The sequence below is a fragment of the Cryptosporidium muris genome, genomic scaffold (assembly GCF_000006515.1).
Source record: "Cryptosporidium muris RN66 scf_1106632373441 genomic scaffold, whole genome shotgun sequence".
Lineage (NCBI taxonomy): Eukaryota > Apicomplexa > Conoidasida > Eucoccidiorida > Cryptosporidiidae > Cryptosporidium > Cryptosporidium muris.
In genome coordinates, this window is record NW_002196582.1 from 19,751 (window position 1) to 37,712 (window position 17,962).

At 27.9% G+C, this 17,962-nt stretch overlaps 6 protein-coding genes across 6 annotated transcripts, besides 23 other annotated features; 3 read left to right on the top strand and 3 right to left on the bottom strand.

Moving 5' to 3' along the window:
- Positions 1–118: part of a sequence feature (AT_rich) that runs on past the window's edge.
- Positions 119–135: 17 nt separating this feature from the next.
- Positions 136–250: a sequence feature (AT_rich).
- A 53-nt stretch (positions 251–303) lies between these two features.
- Positions 304–356: a sequence feature (AT_rich).
- A 139-nt stretch (positions 357–495) lies between these two features.
- Positions 496–780: a sequence feature (AT_rich).
- A 66-nt stretch (positions 781–846) lies between these two features.
- Positions 847–976: a sequence feature (AT_rich).
- A 165-nt stretch (positions 977–1,141) lies between these two features.
- Positions 1,142–1,217: a sequence feature (AT_rich).
- Positions 1,218–1,328: 111 nt separating this feature from the next.
- Positions 1,329–1,427: a sequence feature (AT_rich).
- A 27-nt stretch (positions 1,428–1,454) lies between these two features.
- Positions 1,455–5,270, bottom strand: CMU_019830 (uncharacterized protein; the record flags this gene model as incomplete). The annotated part of the gene is made up of 1 exon (XM_002142553.1): positions 1,455–5,270. The coding sequence occupies one exon, from the start codon at positions 5,268–5,270 to the stop codon at positions 1,455–1,457; it is 3,816 nt and encodes a 1,271-aa protein (XP_002142589.1).
- Positions 1,693–1,721: a sequence feature (AT_rich).
- Positions 1,981–2,033: a sequence feature (AT_rich).
- Positions 3,336–3,365: a sequence feature (AT_rich).
- Positions 5,271–5,372: 102 nt separating the features above from the next.
- Positions 5,373–5,395: a sequence feature (AT_rich).
- A 114-nt stretch (positions 5,396–5,509) lies between these two features.
- CMU_019840 (phospholipase/carboxylesterase family protein) lies at positions 5,510–6,253 on the top strand (the record flags this gene model as incomplete). The annotated part of the gene is made up of 1 exon (XM_002142554.1): positions 5,510–6,253. One exon carries the CDS (start codon positions 5,510–5,512, stop codon positions 6,251–6,253), a length of 744 nt encoding a protein of 247 aa, XP_002142590.1.
- A 58-nt stretch (positions 6,254–6,311) lies between these two features.
- Positions 6,312–6,496: a sequence feature (AT_rich).
- Positions 6,497–6,742: 246 nt separating this feature from the next.
- Positions 6,743–6,831: a sequence feature (AT_rich).
- A 50-nt stretch (positions 6,832–6,881) lies between these two features.
- Positions 6,882–7,004: a sequence feature (AT_rich).
- A 20-nt stretch (positions 7,005–7,024) lies between these two features.
- CMU_019850 (uncharacterized protein) lies at positions 7,025–10,972 on the bottom strand (the record flags this gene model as incomplete). The annotated part of the gene is made up of 1 exon (XM_002142555.1): positions 7,025–10,972. One exon carries the CDS (start codon positions 10,970–10,972, stop codon positions 7,025–7,027), a length of 3,948 nt encoding a protein of 1,315 aa, XP_002142591.1.
- A 426-nt stretch (positions 10,973–11,398) lies between these two features.
- CMU_019860 (glucosamine--fructose-6-phosphate aminotransferase, isomerizing family protein) lies at positions 11,399–13,429 on the top strand (the record flags this gene model as incomplete). The annotated part of the gene is made up of 1 exon (XM_002142556.1): positions 11,399–13,429. One exon carries the CDS (start codon positions 11,399–11,401, stop codon positions 13,427–13,429), a length of 2,031 nt encoding a protein of 676 aa, XP_002142592.1.
- Positions 13,430–13,557: 128 nt separating this feature from the next.
- Positions 13,558–13,603: a sequence feature (AT_rich).
- Positions 13,604–13,643: 40 nt separating this feature from the next.
- Positions 13,644–13,664: a sequence feature (AT_rich).
- Positions 13,665–13,729: 65 nt separating this feature from the next.
- Positions 13,730–13,750: a sequence feature (AT_rich).
- Positions 13,751–13,915: 165 nt separating this feature from the next.
- On the bottom strand, positions 13,916–15,382 carry CMU_019870 (mannosyltransferase family protein; the record flags this gene model as incomplete). Its single annotated transcript, XM_002142557.1, has 2 exons — positions 13,916–15,166; positions 15,245–15,382. The coding sequence occupies 2 exons, from the start codon at positions 15,380–15,382 to the stop codon at positions 13,916–13,918; spliced, it is 1,389 nt and encodes a 462-aa protein (XP_002142593.1).
- Positions 13,935–13,964: a microsatellite.
- Positions 14,147–14,174: a sequence feature (AT_rich).
- Positions 14,401–14,423: a sequence feature (AT_rich).
- Positions 14,631–14,666: a sequence feature (AT_rich).
- A 17-nt stretch (positions 15,383–15,399) lies between the features above and the next one.
- Positions 15,400–15,434: a sequence feature (AT_rich).
- A 266-nt stretch (positions 15,435–15,700) lies between these two features.
- CMU_019880 (acetyl-coenzyme A synthetase, putative) lies at positions 15,701–17,926 on the top strand (the record flags this gene model as incomplete). Its single annotated transcript, XM_002142558.1, has 1 exon — positions 15,701–17,926. The coding sequence occupies one exon, from the start codon at positions 15,701–15,703 to the stop codon at positions 17,924–17,926; it is 2,226 nt and encodes a 741-aa protein (XP_002142594.1).
- Positions 17,913–17,962: part of a sequence feature (AT_rich) that runs on past the window's edge.

The window sequence follows — 17,962 nt, forward strand, 5'->3', positions numbered from 1 at the left end:
ACTTCTTTACAAAAAAGAAGTGTTATATTTTAATTATAGTAAATAAATCACAAACTTTTTTTATATATAAAATACAAATAATTCTATAATTACTTATATTTATATTATATATATAAATGACCTTACTATTTCTACTAAATATATATATATAATTTTAAGTTTAAATCCTTAAAATGTAATATTAAATTCAATATAAATAGTTATTTATATGATAACTTAAGTATATTTCCTAAAATTTTTATATTTTAAAGGGTCTATATATTTTTATTAAAGCTTAGTAGTCATTTCAATCCTTCCTCAAAGTATATAAATATAAATAGAATAATTTATTAGTAAATTAAGATATATATATTAAAGATCTTTATATATGATAATTGAACTAAAATTGAATTCGTGACCCTTAAACTATATTAATACACAATTAACTAATATATTGTAAAGTTTAATCATTAGAGATAATTTTAAAATAAACAACATTATTTATCCTGTTATCTGTAATTATATTCATTATATATTTTGATAATTCAATTTTAAGATTAATATTTAAATAGAAATTTAAATTTTGAATTTAAAAATGATGTAATAAAAGTTTATTTTTTAATTTTAAGTTAATTATAAATTATCTTTTAAAATTAAAAAAAAAAAAATAGTCATAATATTAAATTACATAATTTATTTGATTATATGTTTTATAATTAAAGTTATATACAATACTATATCTAATACTGCAATATTAATGATTAAATTAATAAATTAAACTAGAATGTATTTTAAAAAAATCCATAAAATATAGAAATGATAATAGGATAATAATATTTATTTCAAAAAGTAGATAACACTATTTAGTTATTTATATTTTTTTTGAATTGAATAGTAATTATTGTAAAGATAATAAAATAAAAACTTCAAAGATGATTATTTTGAGATTTATAATATCATATTGATAATTTGTATATATAATTAACTTTTTATTTATGATTAGTAACTTTAAGCCTTATTTTTGGGGTATTATTTACTAAAAGCTATATATTTACATTATGCATTATAATAGAAAACATACTATAAATGTTATTAAAGGACAAAATAGTCTATTCTGTGTAGTAATAAAATATTTCTAGAATAACCTCAAAATAATAATTCCTTTATATTTTAAATATAAAATTTTTATTTATAACTAAAATAAATTATATTATTTGATTATTAAGATTAATAAATTTGCCTAAATATTAATTTTGGGAGAAATGATCTTAAGATATATAAAACTTAATATTTTAATATGCTTAATTCGTGTACAAATAACAAAAACATATTAAAGTAATAAAGTTGAGATTATTATTAGTAATTATATAATAAAATCTTAATAGAATACTTTTAATGAGATTAATTGTATATTTGAGTTATTTTGTATTGAATAATATATTATTAAAGTTAAAGTTCAAACTTCATAATACTATTTATCCAATGATAGTAAATCGACCACCTCCACGTTGAATAAACTTCTTAGTTATTTTCAAATTAGACACTTTATTAATAGACTTATAATCATTATTAATAGATTCCCCAAAATAATTATGAGATTTTTTATCTATTTGATTACTTAGAGATTTAATATTATTCAAATTACTTATTTGCATAATGGGATTTTTAATATTATTTACAGTATTTTCAGATTTCCAAAATACAGAATCTATCTTTTTAATATCTTTATTTATTTTATTATTGCCTATGTTTTCAGTTTTACGGATTTTTTTTGCTACTTGTCTTTTTTCAAGATAGTCCGAAATCTCAATATGATCAAATACATGTGAATTTAAATATATACATCTATGACATGCTAAATGTATTGATTGCAAAAGTTCTTCCAACCTTTTAATTGCTATTGACTGTTTTTCACTAGACACATCTAATAGATTTACTTCATGATTAATTTCTTTATTAATATTTTCTGCCATAGAACTAAGATCTATGATTGATTTTTCCATATTATTTGAATTATTATTATTATTGAAATTTACATCTTTATTTATTATTATCTGTTTAAGATGTTTTATTTGACTTGACGCCTCTTTAATTAATCCTCTTTTTAATTCCTCAAATTTACTTTGTCTTAATTTATCAATCTCATTTCCATTTTCTGATTGAGAGTCTGAACCAAATTTAACAAACTTTTTCCAATAATTAGTATCAACACCTATTAATGTTGCAAGATTATCATCATTTAAGATTTCATCTTCATATTCATCATCTTTATATTCATCATCAGTCCAAAGTTCGCTAATTACATCATCCATATACATAAAATGATTACTCATCTCATTCCTCCTACGTTCAATACGAGTTTCACCATCTAAGTTGTCATCAACTAAATTAAGAAAGTTATGTAGTGAAGATTTTCGTTCTTTTAAGCCTTCTAAAGTGAACAACTGACGATATTGCTTCTCCTCAATTTCTTGAATATGTTTTAAATGAGCCTGCATAGCATCTCCATTTAAACCAATTTCATCATCAATTACTCCATTATCTATTAAATCCGAAATATCACTAATTTCATCCCAATCTAAATCATTATCATCATCTTCATCTTGTAAATCGTTACTTTGTTTTGTTATCTTATGTAGTCCATAAATATTATCATCATTTTCACTTTCTTCTGCTTCCTGTTCTAATAAATGGCCATATTCTTCTTTTATTTTACGAATTAACTTTCTCTTTTTGATCCTTATCTTCTTTAAGCGATTATATGCTACTCTTTGTTTTTGAGTTAATATTTCTGGTACTAAATTTTGATTTTCTAAAGATTCAGGAGATAAATTCTCTTTTATTCCATTATCTAAATTATTAGCAAAATTAATTTTTTCGTGATTATCCAAAGATGTGTTTATTATTTGTTCTGATATTTCTTCTCCTATTATTGAGTTTTCGAATGAAGATTTAATGTGCTTGATATCTTTTTTTATTGAATATTCAGAATCTATAGAATTTCCATCCTTGTTTATTTTATGAATTATATCATCTTCTATATAGTCTACCTCCCCATCATTATCTAAATTATCTAACTGTTCATCAGAGATGTACTCAATTTCCAAGGGTAATGATGGAATAAAATCATCAACTTTTTCATATATTTTATTCAATTCGTCACAAGATTCACTGTTTTCCAAGGAATAACTTGTATTATTTAATGAATTGCTTAGGATTTCAAAATTGTGTCTTAGATTATCAACTGGTTCTTCCAAATTCAATATATTATCTTGTGAGATACTAGAATTTATTTTTTTTAGTTCATTTTCTGTTACTGACTCTATCTTCACTTTTTTTATATTTGGATATTCAGGTAAAAATAAGTTTAAATTAAAATATAAATTCCAATGTTTCAATTTTTCAACTTTTAGTTCCATAGTCTTAGAGTCTAATATATCAAAGTGATTTATTGCGAGATTTTCAGCCTGTTTCTTTAGTTTTATCCTTCTAATTTTTGTCTGACTTTGTTCCCTTAATGAAAGTTGTTTTGGTGGTTCAATTATAATAGTATATATAGGCAAATCATCACCAGATTTATTATTTAAAGTAGTCCAAGTTGGCATAGGTCCTAAATTATAGAGCATAAATTTAAATATATGATATTGAGAATCAAAATTTGACTTTTGATTTGATTTTTCAATATTTATAAATTTTAAACCTTGTATATTCTCAGTCTTTTTGTTTTTATTTGTATTATATGCACTAATATTACTGTATTCACTTTTTAAATCCTTCAAATTATATAAACCTTTTGTATCAATCCTATCTTTAGACCACTTCTCCCAAGGTCTCATTTTATTAGAAGTACTAAGATCCAATATTTCATTCCATTTTGAATCCAAATTCTCATCTATTTTTAGTTTATTATCTGTATCTGAATAATCTATATCAGACTTGGTATCATTCTCAAAAAGGTCCATAGTTGTATCTTTAGCAGTATTAATAGAAGCAATTGTAGAAAGTGAATTTGGTGTATCTATTGAATTACCAATATCTAATGAAGTAATTTTTTGATTATTAAAGTTCATAGAATATTTCTGGTAAGTCTTACCATGTTTATCGATATATTTGCAATGTTGAGCAGCTCTACAAAGCCACCACAATTTAGTTCTAGATTTTATAGATATTAAACCCCACCTTAATCTTTCTGACTGATCCACTGAATTTAAGTTATCTTTATTTTCATTCATTTTTTTAATTAACTTCAACTGTGTATTAGCAACAGATATAAGTTTAGATAATACAACTCTTCCACAATTATCCTGAACGGAGACAACTACCGAATCATTAATATCTAAAAAGTAATTTGGATACTTTTTAGTATCACGACATACTTGAATATTATTACCAAAAACAAAACTTTCTATTAATGGGCGAGTAAAATTATTTGTTATACAGGCTAAATATCCATATTGTTCAATCCATTTTTCATAAAAAAATGCCAAGCTTCTCCCATCTACTTTGTTACAATCTGAATTGTCTAAATTTGATATTATATTTGATTTCAAGTTAAAAAAAGTAGATGGAATCCATTCTTTAACCCCATATAGTATAGAATCATCTTTGAAAACAAAAGGAATTAATAACTTTTCTAATAAACTTAATTCTTCTATATTTATATTTAACTCATGTGGGGTCTTATTAACTACCATATTATTTGATTCATCTGCTTTTTCATCTAAATTGCAGTTTATTGATCCAAACAAATTATCTTCATACAAACTATCCTCATATATCTTTTTTGACATATTGTTATCTTTATTTAAGTCATATTCATGAATATTTGCAGATTGTTTTTTTGCAGATGTTAGTACATCTAATTTAGACAAAAAGTTATCTATTTCAATATCACTTTTATTTCCTTTATCATCAATCTTTAATTTAAATCTTTTCTTTTTCCTTTTTTCTTTAAAATTATCCAAATTTTCATATTTAGAGAACTTATCTTTTTTATTATCATAAAAAGATAAACTTGATTTAGAATACGAATCCAAAGTATTAATCGGAACTTCTATATCTCTCCTTTTTTCCCTCTCACCATTCAAATTACTTCTAATATTTGTCTCGCTATATATTTCTGAAGATGTTCTATATTGTTCCAAACTCTCAGTATTATTGTTTTCAAAAGTAAAACATTTACTATTATCTTTAACCACTGAACCATCATCATCTTCCCTTATCTTATATTTCCTTAGTCTCCCTAGCCCTTTTTGAAAATAAGAATCCCTAACATTATTACATTCATCCATTAATAGAACTTAATTTTAATAATTTAATTCCTTGTATTCAAAATTTTAAGATGTGGAATTCTATATACCCCACCCAAATATCCAACTAAATACATGTAGCGGTAATAAAAAAAATAAAAATAATTGTATATACTATACCATGTCATATTAGGCGCCAAATATTGTAAGAAAATACCTTAGTATTATGTAATGGTGATTTAATCTTATATACTGATGTAATTATTTAGATATATATTGGAATGATTGAAAAGGGTGATGGATATGGTGGAGAAGGATATAATTATGTATCTGAATACTACAATTCTGTTTTTATATGGCTTCATGGGAGGGGGGATACAGCAGATAGTTTTCTGAGATATATCCAAATATTTCAACAATATAAATCACTTAGAAGAACCAAGATAATTTTATTGACTGCACCTATAATTTCACTATCATATCTTGAAGGATACCCATTTAGAGCCTGGTTTGATATGTTGAAATTTGAACCATTATTTCCTGAAAAACCAGAACACCTTTTTAAAACTTCATCACGAATAATAAATATAGTTTTAAAGGAAATAGAAAAAGGTATTAAATCAAGTAGAATTGGAATTGGGGGTTTTTCACAAGGTGCAGCTTCATCTTACTTTATTTCTTTAAGTTCTATAAAGTGTACATTTGGATTTTGTATAGTAGTAGGAGGTTGGCTACCTTTGATTAATAATTTTTGTGAGAAGAAAGAAGTTGAGTTACTAAATAATTATATTACATTTGAAGTCACAGATGATGTTAAAAAGAATACTAAATTTTTAATTCTACATGGAGAATCAGATCCTAGAGTCCCATTATTTTGGTCTAAAAGATGTCAAGATATTGTCCTATCTATTATAAAACCAAAGAATTACCAAAATAAAATATATCCTAATATCGGTCATACTATATCTATTAGAATGGAAAATGATTTTTTGGAATTTATGGCAAAATGTTTGGAAATTTGTTAAGTATTAACTTTACAATAATTTTACATTATCCTTTTTAGTTTAGAATTTCTATAATCTGTAATTTTAAAAATATATTTTAATTTAAGATTAAGTATTGAATCAATATCTTTATTTCATAGATTAAATAATAGTAAAAAAGAATATTGTATATACTTATTCAAAAATTTAGCTTTTTTAAAGTTTATATAATAATGTAGTATTTTAATATTATGTATACTTTTATAATATTAAAACTTAATTATACTCAATATGACATTGTAATGATCTTAAAAGACAAGTATATTTTCTAAAATAAAGATAAGTATAAACATTAACTGTTGTAAAGTGTCATGAAATATGAAATCAAAATAAAGTCTAAGATTACTTTTTATATTCAAATAATGTATTTGAAATAATGTGAATATATTACTTTCACTTTCTAATTAAAATAGTTTATTTTAAGGATCAGTTATGAAGTAATACTGACTGATTTATACCTAAGACCCTACCAATAAAATTATTACTAATATAATAATTAAATTGTATCCTATATTATAAATTATTTATATTGAATTTACAATATTTAAATAAGTTAAAATGAAGTTGAATAGTACTATTATAAGGGATTGAAATAGATATTAAATCACCCTAATTATTACATTTAATGAAAAAATTTAATATTTAATTTATTACAACTATAGTGAAATAATAAAAAAGATATTATTTCATTATAGTTGTAATAAATTAAATTTATATTGTATATATTATTTTAGAAGAGGGGAAATAATTAAGTTATTCCAAAAAGGCTTTTGATATTCCCAAGATAATAATATATACCCAAAGACCTATTACAAGAAAAAAAACCAAATTTCTGATATTATTAGTAATTGGTATTCCCCATAAAGCAACTCTTCTATCTTCTGTATCTAAATCTTGAGTTAATTTAATATGTTGAAGTACAATTTGCTGAGCTGAACACGGAGGCATAAAGGAAAATGCATCCCAAAATAATTTCCAATGTAGAGTCTCTGTAATGATATTTGAATGGTTTGCAAGCCATACAATAACTAAAAGTGTTATACTATAAGCAGCAAATATCATTAGAAGTGTAAATCCAAATTCATCTAAAAATGTAAAATAAAAGATATCTTTAGTATCCGGTGGTATAGAGAATGGCTGAAGATGTTTAAACCAGATGGTTAAAGCAACGGTTAAACCAATAACAAAGTAGATATTATTGTAAGGTCTACAGGCCACTAAATATCTACGATGCATTCTCCTCATAATTGCATGTCTTACACGAACCCATTGGCATAGTACTATATCAAATCTTCCAGGAGGAATGAAAACAGCCCCAGAAGGGTTTAGTGTTGAAAATTGGTTGGAAAAGTTAGGTGGAAATATTCCTTCAGAGTTTATGTCAGATGTTACATTTCTTTTAACAGAGTTAAACATTCCATAATTAATATCTGGATATGCATGCAGAAAGTATTTTATAACTTGAATTCGTTGTTGTAACATAAGTATAAGTAGAGAAGGGACCTTTAGAATTGCGAATGCAAGGATCCAAGTATTTATAACTAAAATGACTTCTGTAAATACTGCAATATGAATGTTGTTGGTTACAAAATTATAAGATTCATTATATCTATAAAATTCTCTGAAATTTCCAAATAGATAACGTTGAATATTAGATGCAACAGCAATACCAAAGGCACATATTCCAACCAATAGAGTAACATTTGCATATTGTTCTACAGATATCTGTTCTTTTTCAATGATATCATTTTGAAAAGATTTTTGTGATTCAGCAGATCCAGTATTTATTAAAGTTTGTTGAACATCAAATTCATCACATACAGTATCGTTGATTAAGTCCTGCTTTTGTTTATCATGATGTAAATTTTTATTGGGCCTTATTGCTTGTTCATGAATTTCTTCAGCATTATCATCTAGATCTTTATGCCAAATATTATTTTCTTTTTCAGTGAGTTCTTCCCTAATAAAAGCTGTTGCAATATCCGTAGCATCATTTCCTCTAAGTGAAAGTAATTGATTAGCTCTTAATAATGCCCCCAAAGCAAGTAGAAATCCTGTATATACTACATGACGAACTCTACCTACTGAAGTCAAAACTATTATACAATAAAGTAGTGAAATAAACTTCAATACTCTTATTAATCTATAAGTCTTCCATTCAGATTTCGTCAAATAAAGATTTTCAGAATTGGATTGCCCTAAAATTGGAACAAACCTACAAACATCATGTTGGCTTCTAGATGAGTAGACAATAGTAAAAGAAGAACATGCAATCCAGAAAATCAAAGCTATGAGTAAAATTATTAAAACTCTTTCTTGAAATGCCTTTAAAGTAGGATCTACTTTCCGCAAAGGGCAAGAAAATACTAGATCCAAAACTTGTTTACGTTTTTTCCAGTTAATTACTCTAGGATTCATATGATTACTTTCTAATGTAAAAAATCCTGAATTTGCTTCTTGCCAAAATAATGGAACGAACTCATTATTTTGAGTATTTCTTTGTTCTGTTTGATCTCTTGTTGTCTCAGTATCTGGATAACAATAAGGTGATTGAAAGTATTCGAATTGTGAGATCCATTCTGTACATAATACAGGAGTTAACCCTAATATTGCTGATAAGCTTAAACTAACTCCCACAATTTTGAGTGTCATTGCCACATCTTCAGAGTCAAGAAATGGAAGAACTGCATTTGGATGAAGCATGACTGCTACTATATCAGCGGAATCAATTTGGCTAGTAGAATCTAATATTTTTTTAACAATTGTATATAAAGGTTTACATAGATTTGGTCGTTTTGAAAATCCTTCGAAATCTCTGGGTAGATTAGAAAATACAAATTTGAGTTGATCTACAGAAATTACGTTAGTTAAATCCCTTTCGCAAATCCACTCATGTAATGTCTCAGGACTTCTTAAAGCTATTTCCGTAATTACAGAAGTGGCTCCGGTCCTTGATGCATGATTTATAGCAAGTTTGAGAGCAGATCTACAGTTAGCATTATCTAAATGCTGATAATCTATTAGGATATTAAGAATCTCACGAGCTTCTGCAATTTGTCCATTAAACAATGCAAATGTTAGAGCATTGTGACCATCCCTGGATATACGATGCAGAAACAGGAGACTTGGATCTTTTAGTGATCTTACCATCGCATTGATTGTAGATGCAGTTGGGGTTCCTCCCTTACGAAGTAATTCAAACAAATAAGAAGAGTAGTCCAATGGATTAGATAACTGTAAAAGAGAGGCTAAGAGAACTTGACGAGGATCAGGGTCTCTATCATCTATATGAGAAATTCTGGTTTCATATGAGGAACTCATATCTATATAATCTAAATAGTTGCCAATGTTAGTATTTTCTATATTATTTTGTTTTATATCTACTAAACTTGATCCTTGAAAATTTGAAGAATTTATTGTATTGCTTAATAGAAAGTCTATTGGACCCTTTGAAGATTTATCTAGCAAATGAGGATTACAGCTAGTAAAGCCTTGATACTTAAATTTAGTTGCATTTCTATAAAATTCCAGTATCTCTCCCAATAAAGCATACATCTCTCGAGATGTGATAACATTCAACAAAGATCTTCCTTCCTCATCTTTAACATCACATAGGCTGGTATCTTGTCTTGCATACTCTATACGAAAGAGATTTATAATAGATGACTGCTGAACCTGAAGAAGTCTAAGTATATCTAGTAAGCGACGAACATGATAAGGAGGTCTGACTGCATAACTCTTATAATGTCCCATTGAATATCTATTCAAATAATTTTTGTAAAAAGTAGGATCTTCCAATAAGCAAGTTACAATATCAGGATGGTTCATTTTAATTGCTACAGATAACGGATCATTATTGTTATTATCAGTAATTGTTTGATCTGCTCCATTATAGAGTAAGAGACGAACAATTGATAGCAAATTATTGCTGGCTGCTACTAGTAAAGGAGTAACTCCCGAAATATCTCTAATATTAGGGTTTGCTCTTACATTCAGCAACAAGCTTACTAGTTTTTCATCCTCTGTTAAAACAGCATGAAATAATGCTGTTCGCCCTGTATAATCCCTGGCATCAATTAAAGTGAATTTCCTTTTAGTAAAATTATTTGGTAATATTTGATTATTTTCTATATCTGAAATTCCACTATGGGGTTGGAACGCATATTGCCTTTCAGCTAACTCTAATAATACCTTAACTGCCCCAAAATTTTTGTGCATTATTGCCAGAATTAGTGGGGTATATCCCCTTATTTGAGCCTTTTCTGAACTCATTCCTTTTAAAGAAAGATAATACATCATTATACTACTTCTAGGTGTTGAGTGACGAGATAAAATAGTTAAGGGAGTCTCACCCCCCCACCCTGGAGCATTATCATATAAAGAGTAAATGTTCACTAATCCTTCAGTTTCGTTAGTTTTATAGTATGAAATTGAGTACTCATCAAGCTTCAAAAATTCTTCAACAGCTTGAATATCTAAATTTTCAATTGCATTCATCATCCTGTCAACTCTTATAGTATAATTTATATTTGATCTAAATGGTTCAGAGGTGAAGTTAAGCCATAATATAGTATGATCATTAACATAATCGGATAAATTTGCAACAGAAGAATCTTTACATTTTACTAAGTAAAAAAATAGCCAAATCTGTTTAATAGACAAAACTAGATATAATCTCCAGAAATTTTTGAATACCAACATTTATCCTTGGTTAGACACATTGCAGCTTAGAATTAATACTATTACTCCTGAAAATCTCCCCAGCCAAAAAAATAATTACAGCTTAATTTAATGTATTATTACTAAATTTCTGTGTAGTTCACAATCCGGTATATTTTAATTATAAACTCCTTATAACTTTATTAAAGTTAAAATTTAAAATGAGCACACACAATTCCCGCTTACTGACGGTACTGTTATAAATATATTTTTACCGCCATAAAAAAACCGGCTTTGTGTGGAAAAGTTTCTGACTTTCTAATATTAGGTACCAGAAATATGTGAACATGTCCAAAGCGCCTTTTTTATTATGTATGTTCACAATCAACTGAAAAGTAAATATTTACTTATACAGAATTATTCAATTAGTTACATTAAATTCTAATATACATAAAAGACTATAGAACAATGTACTGGAAAGTTTATTGTGGGATTTTATCGCCTTTTATCCCAAATATTAGCAATATGAGTCAGAATTTCCAAAACAGATTTAGAAACGGAATGGAAGGCAAAGAGTCTATAAGAAGGAAAAAAAGAATTGATTTAAAAAATATAAGCAGATTTGCAAATATAAGTGCAAGAAAAGTGGAATGTTGCGGAATAGTGGGATATATGGGCTCTGGAAATGCTCAAAGTATTTTGATTCAAGGAATTGAAATTTTACAGAATAGAGGTTATGATTCCTGTGGAATGAGCACATTAGATGGAAAGGGAGGCTTATTTACAACTAAATTTGCTTCAAGTGACAATGGAGATGCAGTTGAACATATCAAAAATATATCAAAAGACGTACATGAGCATCACAATATTGGGATAGCACATACGAGATGGGCTACACATGGTGGCAAAACAGATCTGAATGCACATCCACACCAGGACTACAAAAATAGAATTAGTTTAGTACACAATGGGACTATTGAGAATTACTTAAGTTTAAAGGAAGAGCTGGTACATAAGGGTATACACTTTTTATCAGAAACAGATACAGAAGTTATAGCAAACTTAATCGGATCATATTTGGATGAGGGTAAAGGATTTTCAGAAGCAGTAGAATCTGCTTTATCGCGTCTCCAAGGGACATGGGGAATTGCCATTCTACATAGAGACTATCCAAATGTTATGATACTAGCACGCCATGGATCTCCTCTATTAGTAGGTGTACAATCAGATCACATATATGTTGCATCAGAGACCTCAGCTTTAGCAAATTATACAAATCAGTATGTAGCTTTACAAGATGGTGAAATTGCAGTACTATCTCCAGAGGGAATAAAAAAATTAATAACTCCTTCAAGATTGATAGAACTTCAGCATGAAAAGGTTGAACCTTCACCATTTCCCTATTCTCACTGGACAATGAAGGAGATATTTGAACAGCCACATGCTTTGGCCCGTTCTTTAAATTTTGGGGGCCGTATCTCTCCATATAATAATAAAGTAAAATTGGGGGGTTTAGATATGCATAAAGATGAACTTTCAAATATTGAAAATCTTGTTATTCTTGGATGTGGTACAAGTTACCATGCTGGTATATTTGCTCAGCTAATAATGGAAAATATTTGTGGTTTTAACACAGTATCAGCAAAAGACGCCTCTGAGACACAACTTACAGGTTATCCGAAGTATAATGCAGGAATTATTGCTGTATCACAGAGTGGAGAAACTGCAGATACAGTAAAAGCAACAATGATGGCAGATAAACTAGGAATCCCCAAAATATCAGTAGTGAATGTTGTAGGCTCTCTATTAGCTAGAACTACAGGTTGTGGTGTGTATCTAAATGCGGGAAGAGAAGTTGCAGTAGCTTCTACCAAGGCATTTACTACTCAAGTTTTGGTTTTGTGTTTGATTGCAACTTGGTTTGCTCAAAATAGAGAGATTAATTCTTCTTTATATAATTGTAATGAGTTGCTGGAAGCCATACATAGGGTTCCAATAAGTATTGGAACTACACTCCAAGTTAAAGATCAGTGTGAACAAATTGCAAAAAAGCTTATAGGTCACAAAAATATATTTGTTCTTGGACGTGGACTTGGATATCCAGTAGCTATGGAGGGAGCGCTCAAAATAAAAGAGATATCATACATCCATGCTGAAGGATACCCAGGTGGAGCTTTAAAGCATGGTCCATTTGCTTTAATAGATAAATCTGAAGGAACTCCTGTATTCCTAGTGATCCTGTCAGATGAATATACTTCTTTGATGCTTAATGTTGCTCAACAAGTAAAGGCTAGAGGAGCAAAAGTGATATGCATTACGGATAATCCACAAATATGCCAAGATGTTGCTTCTGAATGTATAGTAATACCTTCAAATGGGCCTTTAACTGCTTTAAATGCAGTCATTCCATTTCAATTAATTGCATATTATCTTGCAGTTCAACAAGGAATAGATCCAGATAAACCCAGAGGTTTAGCAAAAACAGTTACAGTATTCTAGATAGTGACATGCATTGTGGTGGATAATGTTTAACATTTAATAGAATTTATAAATTTAGTATATGGTTTTAAAATTACAGCAAAGCATCGTCTACTAATTATAATAATTAAATTGGAAATATTTCTGAGTAAAATACTTAATTTTATAATAAAAAATTATTAAATAATAATAAAAGAAAATAGAACATTTCGAATAATTTACTAAGAACTCAAGCTATTTAATAAATATTAAATTTGGTATACTCATTTAAAAGGAGCAACGTGGTCTTTCTAAAGTTTATTTGGGATTAATCTAGACTACTTTTTAATAAATATAAAATTTGCAAAGTATTTAGAAGTATTTATATAAGTTTCTTATAAAAGTTATTGCCTCGATACTTTAAAAATGTAACGACAATATTTACATTTGTGAGTAGAAAAAAAAGATTTGAATGAAATATCTGATAGTAAGAAAAAGAAAAAAAAGTTGGTTTTATATTGATATTCTTCATATAAAAAAAGTATCTAATAAAAATAAAAATAAGAAAAAAAAAAAAGGTGCACTTACACTTAAAAAACAGGAATTTCCTAACATTTCCAATTTATAAGCAAAATATAGCCAAATTAATTTTGCAAATAACCAGAGTATTAAAGATATAGATATTGGAGTAGTTGTCTCAATTATTATCCAAAAAATTTCATATGAATCTAGCGATCTCTTGTCATTGTATTGTTGAGGAATATTATTGAAAATATAAATAAAAATAGCTATTGGCATAAGTATAAACCACCAAATAAAATATTGAGATGTGCAAACCTTGTTAAATGCAACAAATAGAACTGTTTGAATAAATATAGCCATACAGCATTCCTGTTTATTAACTAATATTATACCAGCAAACATAACAGTTATAATTTGAGATGTAAAAGAAATAAGTGGAATTGATTTATATAACAAGTCAGAATCGAAGGGTTTATTACTTGGATCCATTGTTAAATAAAATAAATAAAAAAATGGTGAGAAGTTATGGCGTTGATCTCGGCGTATAAAGTGGTAAAGATAAGCTTCATAAATGAATGTCCACCCATATAAATAATAAAAAAATCCAAATAATAAAGAAAATACCAAAAAACTTGTAAATCCAAATAATAATTGATTGTAATCTAGTGAAGTAAACAGTTCAATTGGAAATTTGATTATATATTTATAAATTGAGCATTTCATTTTTAAATAATAAGGATTAATATAAAATATAAATGGCACAGCATAAATGATTGGATATAACTTAAAATGAATAGCTAAACCAAAAAATACTCCTGAGTATATTAAGTATTTTCTCCTTTTAAATAATCCAAGCCTAGCCTTAATTATATAGTACAAAGTTAACAAAACTAATATTGAAGGAATTACATCAGCATTTCCTCTTGCAGCTATTACAATTGAAAATGGATTTAGTAACCATAATGATACTAAAATATCCCTAAATATTGGATTCTCTAAATTGTACATATTAATATTATCTTGTTTTTCTTTTGAATTCTTATGATCTATTTTAATTAATGCCACCATCTCTAAAATTTTATTTAGAAGTTTACCAGCCAATATGTTAATACAACAAAATAACATCTTCGTTGCAATTTGTAAATTAAAAAAGAAGTTTGTACATGTTATATATGCAATCAAAGGTGTGTATCTATATGTTTCTCTAGAATATGGAGATTGGCCATTATAAACAGCTCTTGCTGCATCTACAAAAACCTATATATATATTATAGGTGATTATTACAAGTACATTTTTTACATATTAAGGACTATAATACAAAAAAGATAACCTACCAAATAATCAATATCAGTAAATTTTACTGACCCCCCGTACCAGTCATGAATAAGACCATAAAACAAAAGTAATAGGTGAAAAGTAAATGCGCAATAATAAATATTTACATCTATAGATCTCAATATAGTTAGAAACATCCAATTCTTACAGTTACTTTATAATATTCAAAAAAAATATTAAAAATTAATAGCGAACGTCTTAAAGATAGTTACACATTTTGGCGGTGCTTAGTAGACATCTTTTTTGTCGGAAATGAGAAATAAGATCACCTAGCTTATCCGAGTGTTACGGGAATATATTCATATATTCCAAGCGTGGGTTAACATTTTAATTGTTTCTTTTTATTCCTAATCTATTATATTAATACCTATATATTTTCCAAATCCTACACCAACAATATATTACAATCCATTAGTTTTGTAAGTGGTTTTACTGTCAACTAAAACACCTGAATAATGAAAAATACACAGAAGTCTTCCCCTGGATCAAATCTCTACTTTAAAAAGACTGAAGATAACCTTTTGTATCACCCATTGACTGGTTCATCTACAAATGATGAGGAAATTGACTTATCATCCTTAATGGAAAATGTAGATACAGTTGAATATAGAAAAAAATCTCTTCCTTTTCATGAGTCATATGATCCTCCTAGCACACTGGATAAACCATATCATATATCAGACATAAACACATACTATTCGATGTATGAACGTAGTATATCTGATCCAGATGCATTTTGGAGCGATATTGCAAGACAACACCTGCGGTGGATTAGGGATTTCACACAAGTACAGAGTCAAGGACCTGAATTTCAGGATCGTATGTTCTGGTTTATTAATGGGAAATTAAATGTATGTGATAATTGTGTAGACAGATGGGCTGAAGAACAACCAGATACAGTTGCATTAATTTGGGAAGGAGATAATCCAGATTGTAATAAGAAAATAACTTATATGGAATTATTTCGAAATGTATGTAAAATGGCAAATGTTTTGAAACGTTTTGGAATAAAGAAGGGTGATTCTGTAGGTATATATATGCCCATGATTCCAGAAACTATCTATACAATGTTGGCTTGTGCGAGAATTGGAGCTGTTCATATGGTTGTTTTTGCAGGATTTGCAGCTCGTAATTTATTAGAGAGATTAATCAATGCAAAATGTAAAATTGTTGTTACTGCTGATCAAGGAATTAGAGGTAATAAGATTATTCCTTTGAAAGATATAGTAGATGAGGCATTAGAAGATCTACATGAAGTTCATACATGTATTGTATTTAAACACCTAAATGGACCCATAAATGTAGTAGAAGGAAGAGACTATGATGGAAATGCTTTAATGAGATCTGAAAGATCTTATTGTCCTCTTGAAGAGATGGATAGTGAAGATCCTTTATTTTATTTATATACATCTGGAAGTACAGGAACTCCTAAAGGAGTGCAACATTCTACAGCAGGATATTTATTATTTGCAGCTATTACTCAAAAATATTTGTTTGATACTCATAAAGGCGATATCTTTGGATGTGTAGGTGATATAGGCTGGATTACAGGTCATTCATATCTAGTATATGCTTCATTATGTAATGGGTTGACAACTTTAATTTTTGAAGGAGTTCCAACATATCCTGATCCTGGTAGATATTGGGAAATAGTACAGAAATATAAAATAACACACTTTTATACAGCTCCTACAGCTTTAAGAGCTCTTAAACGTTTTGGAGATGAGTATGTAAAAAAATATGATAGGTCATCATTAAGGATATTAGGATCTGTAGGAGAACCAATTAACCCCTCAGCATGGAGATGGTATAGAAATATTGTAGGGGATGGACGGTGTCCAATTGTTGATACATATTGGCAAACAGAAACAGGAGGTATTGTTATTGCTCCAATTCCTGGTTGTGTTAAAACTAAACCAGGATCCTCTACTTTACCATTTTTTGGTATAAAACCTGTCATATTAAATCCTGAAACTGGTGTACCTATTGAAGGGGTAGGATCTGGAGTTTTATGTATTCAAGATCCATGGCCTGGAATGTTCAGAAGTATTTTTGGTGCTCATTATTTACATGAAGAATTATATACAAAACCATTTCCAGGGTATTATTTCTCGGGAGATGGAGCCATGAAAGATAGTGATGGATACTATTGGATTACAGGACGTGTTGATGATACAATAAATGTTGCAGGACATCGTCTAAGTTCAAAAGAAATTGAGGATTCTCTTACGAATCATGAATCTGTGTCTGAAGCTGCAGCAGTTGCTGTTGACCACGATGTTAAAGGCTATGCATTAGTTTGTTTTATTGTATTAAGATCAGATCATTTTCATTCTATTATTGGGGAATCATCAAAGACACCAAATATTGAGCATGAGCTTAGACAATGTGTAAGAAAACAAATAGGACCTGTAGCATCTCCAGATCATATTGTGATTGTTGATGGTATACCGAAAACACGTAGTGGTAAAGTTGTAAGACGTTTATTACGTAAAATTGCTAGCGGATCTACAGAATATGGTGATATTTCTACTGTCACTAATCCAGAATGTATCGAATCTATTGTTAATACATGGAATAAATATTTTATTAAAACATTTACAACTGAATGTGATGCAAGTGTATCCACAAATTCTAATACTATTGATTCACCTATTACTTCAAATCAAATTAAATATTAATATTGTTTATATAGAATTGATTATTATATGTTCAAT